Here is an 8,255-nt window from a genome sequence, read left to right as displayed (position 1 = left end):
GGCGGTCTGTGGCGGCTCGATGTCGATCTCGCGGGATGAGGCTCATGTCGACGACGATGTCGCCGGGCGACGGCCCAGCCGGGCGATGCCGTAGCCGCCGGGAGCGGACGGACGGGGAGAGCGCGTGGGAGGCGCAGAAGGTGACGACGGCGCTGACGTCCTGGGCGTCGAGCGGAGAGACGACGAGGCGGTGGTTGGGGGTGAGCTTGCCGTTGAACGTCCGCGAGCGTTCGGCGAATCTGTCAAGTGGGGTGAGATCGGGGGATTTGCAAGGGAGAGGATGAGACGTACTCGGGATCATCTGGGAGCAAAACGGGGCCACGGACGCGTTCGGCCAGCTCGTCGCGGAGTCGGGACAGCTGGGAGCGATCTGTTGCGAGCAGGGATGGACTGGCCATCGAGGCGGAATGTCTGTGCGGGGAAATGGAGGGAAATTGAGCGTTAAGTAGGAGTGCAGGCTTGGCGATGTGTGATGGCTATGACGGTAGGTATCGGCAGGAGAAGCAGATGGGTTATATGTGTGTGAGAAGGGAGTGGAAATCAGAGAGCTGTCTGCAATGAGCCGAGCTGGTGCCTGGCGGTGACAAGAGCAACTCCGCATCTCGCACCTTTACGTGAAGCTGTGCCACTAGGTTCTGCCAAGGACCCACCGCACAACGTCGGCAAAACGTTCCAACAGGAAACATACGGACACGGCTCTCGCGAGGCGGATGGGCGCGCAACGTCTAGCTCAGAAAATTTGTGACGTCTAGGGGCCCTGACGAGTTCATTAAAGTGACAGTTCCCGGGCGAGGTCAAGCGGCGGCCAACTCGGAGATCTCGTCATGGGCGTCTGATCGACGAGAGAAATTCACCCACCGTCATTGACCCCCAGCCTCGCGCCCTCACAATGCCACCAGCACGCACGCAGAAGCAGAACCGTTACGCGCACGCATCGTCATCCAAACCTAAGCCGAACCACCCAAAGCCGAGGCGGAGGCATGCAAACGGGGATGCGAGCACCCAGGCCGCCCCTGGCATGCAGAAGGCCAAGGCTGCGCTGAGACAGACCAGGAGGTTGTTGGCCAAAGTACGTGTGATCACGAGTGCCATGGACGCACATGCAACTCAAGGCTGTCAACACGGCCTAGGACAACCTAGCTGCAGACGTCCGAGTAGAGACGGAGCGGCGGCTCAGGGCCCAGGAGGCGGACCTGGCAAAGGCCGAGCGGGCGCGGAAAGAGAGAGCGTTGGCACAGCGGTACCACAAGGTCAAGTTCTTTGGTGCGTGCAGCTCCACACTTTCTCGCCCAGCGTTGAGACTCAAAGGCGGCTTCGGCTTCGCCCCAGAGCGACGAAAGGTCACGCGGAAACTGGACCAGACAAAGCGCGAACTCGAGGCATGCACGGACAGCAAGGAGAAGAAGAAGCTGGAAGAGGCTCTCGCTGAGCTCCGAGTCGACTTGAACTACATTCTTGTACGCCCGTCTTTCAGTCACTCACCCACCTTCCGCCCCTCTGACCGTCCTCGCGTTTCCTAGCACTACCCAAAACTGGATAAATACATCTCGCTCTTCCCGCCAGAAGCCCGGAAAAAGTCTGGCGACGTCAAGGGCAAGGAGAAGGCATCGGAGGGGCAGGTCGAAGAGCAAGCGGAGGAGAAGGCCGCGACAGACCTTCGGCGTGAGGAGATACGCAGTCAGGTACGCGAGGCCATGGAAAAAGGCGAGTTGAGTGCGGAACCGGAAGTCGAGGGTCGCAAGACTGCGAGGAGAGGTACAGTGGGTGTGCAAGATGCCGAAATTGGGCAAAGCAGGAAGAAAGGGGTGGAGGAGACGAGAAATAGTGGTCAGAAGATTAACGAGGACGACTTCTTTGACAACGACGGAGAAGAGAGCGGAGGTTCGGGGGAAGAGAATGAGGACGAGGACGAGGACTGAGTTCTCATACGCCGAGATTGTCGACTGTGGCTATTCGTCGCATTTTCCTGCTCCTGCGCCATGTTCTATCGCGAAGTTGCATGTGGGCGCTTGAGACGATGTGGTCGCGGTCCTGAATATGCGAAATTTTACATATCCTTCGAGGACGGGCAAAGCCCACCGTATAGCATGGCATTCACGAGACATGTGGTAGTCATCTGATCAATTATACGCAAGATGCATTGCTGCTCTGTGCTGCAGATGTGACGCTGATCAATGAGCGCCCATAATTATTTCTGTAGGTTTGTCCGGTACTCATTTTCTTCATGACCTTCCACTCGACATATCCCTCATCGAGAACACGCTCTTCCCACAGTCATATCCACCACCAAAATGCGAAACCTGTCTCTCCTCCGAACGTCCCACATCCCGCTGCCGGAAGGCTTGCCCTCATCAAGCTCCATCGCTGCAGTAACTCTCGACTTGGACGAAGACGTGACGTACGTCGCGGTCGAACGGCAGACACCGGATGCGGACGTCGAGGTTGAGGTCTGGAAAGTGGGCGGCGCGGCGAAGTGGGAGAGCGAGCTGCTTGGGGCGCGTTTCGCCTTGCATGAACGTTGCTGAAAAAAAAACTGACGCATGCATCTGCAGGACATGACTCTCGTTACCACTGCGAGGTTTCAGAGCTACCTGGCCTCGAACCCGTGGTCGACGTCGACAAAGCCGTCGGAAGTTGTCTCTTTCAAGTTGCTGCCGGACACAAGGACGCTCGTCCTTATCATGAGGGGAGGAGACATCGCGACTGGGCTTCCGGACGAGGATATGTCTGTGGTACGTGCAGCATCTCATTTCGCATCAATATGCGCTCTCAAATACGCAGATGGACGCTGTAGGAAACGTCGAAGCCGGAATCCAAGCTGCATCCTGGAGCCCCGACGACTCCCTCCTCGTTCTCGCCACCGGTACGCCATAACCCCTCTCCAGACACACACACACACAGTCCTCTGCGCTCACTGACACCCCCCCCTCCCCAGGGGACAGCAAACTCATCCTGATGACCAGCAGCACCTTCGACGTCGTGTCCGAGGGCGCGCTCGAGCGCACAGACTTTGGCGACGACAGCCCCATCAACGTCGGCTGGGGCTCGAAGCAAACGCAGTTCCACGGCTCGCTCGGCAAGGCCGCCGCCGCCGCGCCGGCCGCAGCGCCTGCCCTGGTGGGCAGCAGCCCGGACGACGACGCGCTCCCGCGCATCAGCTGGCGCGGCGACGGTGCGTGCTTCGCCGTGTCGTCGCTCGCCCCGTCCGCGCCGACGACGACGGACGGCGATCCGGGCGCGGGCGCGGGCACGCGAAGGCGCGTCCTCCGCGTGTACTCGCACGCGGGCGTGCTGCAGAGCACGTCCGAGCCCACCCCGGGCCTCGAACACGCGCTCGCGTGGCGGCCCGCGGGCAACTGGATCGTCGGCACGCAGCGGTACGGCTTCCCCGGCGGCGGGCAGGGCCGCGAGGGCCGACACGACGTGGTCGTGTTCGAGCGGAACGGCCTGAGGAGAGGCGAGTTTGGGATTTCGGCTGTTTCTGCGCCGCGGACGAAGAGCGAGGGCGGCGAGAGGAGGTGGGGTTACAAGGTGCGGGAGGTTGGGTGGAGTGCGGACTCGAATGTTTTGTCTGTTTGGGTGGAGAAGGACGAAGGTGATGTTGGTAAGTTGCGTGTGTGCGTGTCTCCTGACCTAGGAATCTGAGCGTTTTTTGATAGTGCAGCTCTGGACTACTGGAAATTACCACTGGTATGCCATCTGCATCGCCTTTTGGCTCAAAGCAAGTATGACACGCGCGTAGGTACCTGAAGCATGAGGTCGTTGCCTCCTCTTTGGATGGCAGGCCAGGACGCTTCAGCTCAATGTTGTGGCATCCGGAAGACTCATCCAGAATCATCTTGACGACAGCTTGTATGTCATTCGCCTTATCAGAGGATATACAGCTATTGACCGTATGCGCAGCAGAGATCATCCAGCGGAGTTATCTTTGGGACACCTGCGCCTCCCGCAGTCGGCCACCGAACGACTCTGGCTCGGTAGCTGTTTTAGACGGAAGTGCGTATATTATTTGTTCGATCTTAATCTCAACAACAACAACACATACACCTAGCGCAAATTCTGCTCACGCCTTTCCGCACCCAGAACGTCCCGCCACCCATGTCTTCCTTCCAACTCCCGCTTGCCGCAACCCCCACCGACGTGCCTAGCCTCCGGCCGCGCTTGCCTGTGCATGTCTCGTTCTCACCGGACAAAGATGTTCTGACCCAGCTTTGGGAGACTGGCCACGTTGAAGTCACGGATCTGCGAACGCGCCTCAGCCCTGGCAGGGGCAAGATCATGGACCCAGTTCCCGTATGGAAGGGGGCTATTGGGGACGAGGCGCATGCGTATCGCCAAACCTTGGTGCTCAAGACTGCCGGCAGTGATGACGGAACTGTCAGGGTCATATTGCTGGGATCGGGCAAGAGCGTGGATGCGAAGGACACCGTCGTTATCGCCTCAGTCGGCAGCGGCAGCATTACTGAGCGCGTACAGGTTGAAATGCCGTACAGGAATGGTAGGCTTGTACCGTCCTACGAGCAAATAATGTGGCAGTCTCCCGAGGGCGGAATCTTAGCCGGTGCGTTGCGCCATGTATTCCAGATTCAAAATGCCAAGGGCTGACCATACGACCAGTGGATGTCTCCGCGGAACTGTCTTCGCCCGCGTCCTCCTTCCCTGAGTTCTGTGCTTTCTCTGAGCACCTTGTCGTACCCACCTCTGAGTCGCCCACTTCGCTCTTCCTCGGCTTATCGTCCTCCAGCAAGCTATACGCTTCCAACGAGCTGGACGCACGCCACCTCCTCGCGTCCAACGCCACCTCGTTCACCGTTGCCTCTGGCTTCCTCGTGTACACCACTACTGCGCATGTATCGCACTATGTGCCCTTAGCTACTCTCTCTGCCCTGCTCCAAAAACTTAACGCAGGCGAGAGCGTGAAGGAGGAAGACACAAGGTGGGAGACGCGCCGGGTCGAGAGAGGATCGAGGATCGTCACGGCTGTGCCGAGCACGATGAGCCTTGTCCTACAGATGCCGAGAGGAAACCTCGAGACGATTAACCCTAGGCCGCTGGTTATGGAGATTGTCAAGCAGGACATCGACAAGTGCGCCTATTGCATTCCTGGGTCAACCATCCATGAATTGCTGACGACTGTTCTGCAGTATGGATTATGCGAAGGCGTTCGCGTCATGCCGAAGACACCGCATTGATCTGAATGTTCTGGTCAGCCATAAACGCGACGAGTTCATGCGGAATATTCCGGTTTTCGTGGACCAGGTGAAGGACGTCGACCATATCAACTTGTTCCTCACTAGTCTTGGGTGTGTGAAGACTTTTTTCGCAGTTGCTTTGGCTCACTGGTCATGAATATGTAGCCAGGGCATCCTGCCAGATGACATTGTCAACGAAGTATGCGATGGTGTTCGTAAAGAGCTGGAGAAGAAGAGCTTGAGCACCTACGTCAACTCCATCCTTACCGCACATGTCATGAAAAGGCCCTCTGACCACGAGGCTGGCCTGGCAGAACTCCTGAAGCTGAGAGGCCCGTCTTTGTGCTCTTGTCTCTCGAGCATCCCCGCTTACTCTTGTCGTACAATCTGCAGAGACCCAGCCGGACCTTGTCGAAGATGCGGTCAAGTACATCATCTTCCTCGTCGACGCCAACAGCCTCTTCGACACCGCGCTGGGCATGTACGACTTTTCGCTTGTGCTCATGATCGCACAGCACGCGCAGAAGGACCCGCGCGAGTACCTCCCCTTCCTGCGGGAGCTCCGTGCGCTGGACAAGTTCTACCAGCGGTTCCGGATCGACGACTATCTCAGGCGACACGCAACGGCTCTCCGGAACCTGAGTCTAGCGGGCGAGGAGCGCTTCGAGGAGGCGCTAGCGTATGTGGACAGGCACCAGCTTTATGAGGCCGCGCTGGACATTTGGAGGGATACCGATAAGTATCAGGCGAGCGAGCTTGTGAGAATTGCTCTCGAGGCAATAATGCTGATCGATGTCTGTAGACTGCTTTGGGCATATATGGTGACTGGTTGCACGAGCGGCGAGAGTTTGCGGAAGCTGCCTTTGGTATGTTGGTCCTCAATTCATAGCCAACATGTCACTGATGTCTGAACTCGGCTAGTGTTTCGACAAGCTCAAAAACTCTCAAAAGCCATGCTTTCGTATGAGAAGGCGCTACTGTGGCAAGAGCTCTTTGACGTTGCGCTACAGCGGAACACCTCAGCCGAGGATCTCAGTACATTAGCATATCGAGTTGCTGGTCGGTGTATTTCGCGGTATAACTATAATTATCGATCACTGACTTGTAGTAGAGGACCTGGGATCGAAGAAGCGGTATCAAGAAGCAGCTCGTGTGCTCCTGGATTATACCAAAGACGTACGAGAGGCCGTCATCGCACTCGTGCAGGGTAATCAGTTCTCCGAGGCGCGACGAGTGGTATGTTCTATTGATTAGCTTACTACATTCTACCTTCAATCGTGCTCATTCTTATTCTTTTCAACAGGCCACCCTTCATTCGAAATCAGAGCTCCTTGAAAATGTCGTCTACCCAGGCGCGCTTGAGACTCGTGTGCAGATCGCCGAGGACCTCAGTGAGATGCGGGACCAGCTCCGCAAGCAGTTCAACAGGATAAAAGAGCTGCGGGTAAAGAAGGTCGAGGAGCCAGGTCTGTGCCGACTCCGACTCAGCCGATGGTGGGCTCATGTCGGTTTCCAGAGGCTTTCTATGGTACTCAGGACGACAATGCGGACCTACACAATGTAGATGTCATGACGGACGTCTCTATGGCACCAACGGCGTTCACCCGGTACACTGTCGCCGCGTCGGCGATATCGAAGACATCTTCGAAGTAAGTCTGCTCAGGAACATATAACAGCAGTAGATGTTGAAGACCATTTGCCAGACGCTCTTCACGGTCGAAACGTAAGATGGAGCGCAAGGTTGGCTCTGGTCGGAAGGGCACCGTGGACGAGGAGGAGTATCTGCTGCGTTCAGTCTCGAAATTGGTCGGCAGATGGGAGAGTGTTAGAAGTACGTTTCGTGATATACATGACTGCGCTGATTCACTTACGAGCGCCATGTAGCCGACGCAACTCATCTCCTCCCGCACCTCTTTCAATTTCCGACATCAGCACACCGTGATGAGGGTTTCTCGCTGCAAAGAGAGTTGGCCGACTTTGAGACGGAGCTGCGGGCATCCATCGACGAGATTTGGACGAAGACATCGGCGACCCAGCTGCCAGGCGAGGGAGACGCAGCGTCTGTCCTCCGGGGTTCACCTGTGATGGGCGGCCTCGAGGCTATTCAAGAGGGCTGGGCGAAGCGGATGCGCGGGTACGAGATGAACGCACATCTCGATCCGCTCGACAAGGTCTTCAAACCGGAGATAGGCAAGGTCGAGTGGAAGGATAAGTTGGCACAGGTCTGAGTGAGGTGTTCTTCTGGCTTGGGCTGTGTACATCGTGTCTATTTTTTGTAGCCATAATTGTACGAATTACAGACAAAGCGTAAAAAATCGTTGTCCAGGATCTAAGTTAACTACATGCAGGCGAACTACTTATTCATTGGGTAATTCTTGCCTTCGCCTCCTTCGCCAACCTCAGCTACAAAAGTCCCTGGACAGCCGAAATCCCTCCTGATCTGTCGAAAAGTACAAGTATATTATTCACTAACCACCCAGAGCTGGTGGACGCAAGCTACTGGCCGCTAGTCAGAGGCTGCAATACAACTTGACGTATATAAATCAAGGCACGAATTGTCCATGTCATACGCAGAATGTCATAACCAACGAACTTATACCCTTCCGGCAGCCGGTAGTTCCCGTATCGGTGTAAATTTGCGCAAGCTTCGGCTCTCCACACAGGGTGGTAAGCACGTTTTTTTCTTGAAGAAACCCAGTCAAAATTGGGAAAACAAGAACCGATTGTTCCCCGGTTGTACATTGGGGTAAATTGGTGCATAAATTGGTGCAAAACCGGCTAAAAGAGGCTGAAACGCGACAAAACTAGTGAAAAAGGAAGGTTTGTCTCCAAGTTTTCTCGAATGAAAACCGGTTAAACACAGGTTCTTGTTCGCCTAGCTTTTGGCTGGTTATGCAAGCAAAAAAAACTGCACCTACCACCCAGTGCCAGTAAGGCACAAGCCCGGGGTGCAATTTCATCCGGTACTCGGATAAAGAGATAGGAGATGCCGAGGATGGCAGGCACCAGCTCTTTCAGCCCAGAAAGTGAAGATAAATTATATATCCAAGAAGAATGCAGCAT

General features: G+C 56.1%; 3 protein-coding genes across 3 annotated transcripts in view; 2 read left to right on the top strand and 1 right to left on the bottom strand.

Moving 5' to 3' along the window:
• PHACADRAFT_163995 (uncharacterized protein) overlaps positions 1-398 on the bottom strand; it is a gene marked incomplete at both ends in the record, with an annotated part of 4,419 nt that extends 4,021 nt beyond the window's left edge. Inside the window, one exon of the mRNA XM_007398311.1 lies at positions 292-398. Coding sequence (XP_007398373.1) covers positions 292-398 — 107 coding nt within the window. The remainder of the gene's footprint in view (positions 1-291) is intronic.
• Positions 399-756: 358 nt separating this feature from the next.
• PHACADRAFT_176096 (uncharacterized protein) lies at positions 757-2,148 on the top strand. Its single transcript, XM_007398310.1, has 4 exons — positions 757-1,069; positions 1,131-1,263; positions 1,330-1,457; positions 1,521-2,148. The coding sequence occupies exons 1-4, from the start codon at positions 890-892 to the stop codon at positions 1,917-1,919; spliced, it is 840 nt and encodes a 279-aa protein (XP_007398372.1). The 5' UTR covers positions 757-889; the 3' UTR covers positions 1,920-2,148.
• A 112-nt stretch (positions 2,149-2,260) lies between these two features.
• Positions 2,261-7,514, top strand: PHACADRAFT_260172 (uncharacterized protein). The gene is made up of 19 exons (XM_007398309.1): positions 2,261-2,495; positions 2,553-2,732; positions 2,782-2,863; positions 2,936-3,604; positions 3,660-3,690; positions 3,743-3,852; positions 3,904-3,996; positions 4,052-4,561; positions 4,618-5,086; positions 5,145-5,303; positions 5,358-5,524; positions 5,586-5,938; positions 5,995-6,058; positions 6,114-6,251; positions 6,304-6,428; positions 6,496-6,658; positions 6,709-6,841; positions 6,896-7,023; positions 7,077-7,514. The coding sequence occupies exons 1-19, from the start codon at positions 2,292-2,294 to the stop codon at positions 7,418-7,420; spliced, it is 4,122 nt and encodes a 1,373-aa protein (XP_007398371.1). The 5' UTR covers positions 2,261-2,291; the 3' UTR covers positions 7,421-7,514.
• The last annotated feature ends 741 nt before the right edge of the window (positions 7,515-8,255 follow it).

This window comes from Phanerochaete carnosa (genome assembly GCF_000300595.1).
Source record: "Phanerochaete carnosa HHB-10118-sp unplaced genomic scaffold PHACAscaffold_7, whole genome shotgun sequence".
NCBI lineage: Eukaryota > Fungi > Basidiomycota > Agaricomycetes > Polyporales > Phanerochaetaceae > Phanerochaete > Phanerochaete carnosa.
Note: the sequence above shows the minus strand (reverse complement) of the source record. Positions and strands in the feature narration are given on the sequence as shown.

Bases quoted from the DNA above. Each gene is read 5' to 3' on its own strand.
- PHACADRAFT_260172 (XM_007398309.1), top strand. From the start codon at position 2,292: ATGCGAAACCTGTCTCTCCTCCGAACGTCCCACATCCCGCTGCCGGAA. The intron at 5,304-5,357 runs GTGTGTGAAGAC...ATGAATATGTAG, and splicing joins TTGTTCCTCACTAGTCTTGG to CCAGGGCATCCTGCCAGATG. The intron at 6,252-6,303 runs GTCGGTGTATTT...GACTTGTAGTAG, and splicing joins ATTAGCATATCGAGTTGCTG to AGGACCTGGGATCGAAGAAG.
- PHACADRAFT_176096 (XM_007398310.1), top strand. From the start codon at position 890: ATGCCACCAGCACGCACGCAGAAGCAGAACCGTTACGCGCACGCATCG. The intron at 1,070-1,130 runs GTACGTGTGATC...AACACGGCCTAG, and splicing joins CCAGGAGGTTGTTGGCCAAA to GACAACCTAGCTGCAGACGT. The intron at 1,264-1,329 runs GTGCGTGCAGCT...GCTTCGCCCCAG, and splicing joins CCACAAGGTCAAGTTCTTTG to AGCGACGAAAGGTCACGCGG.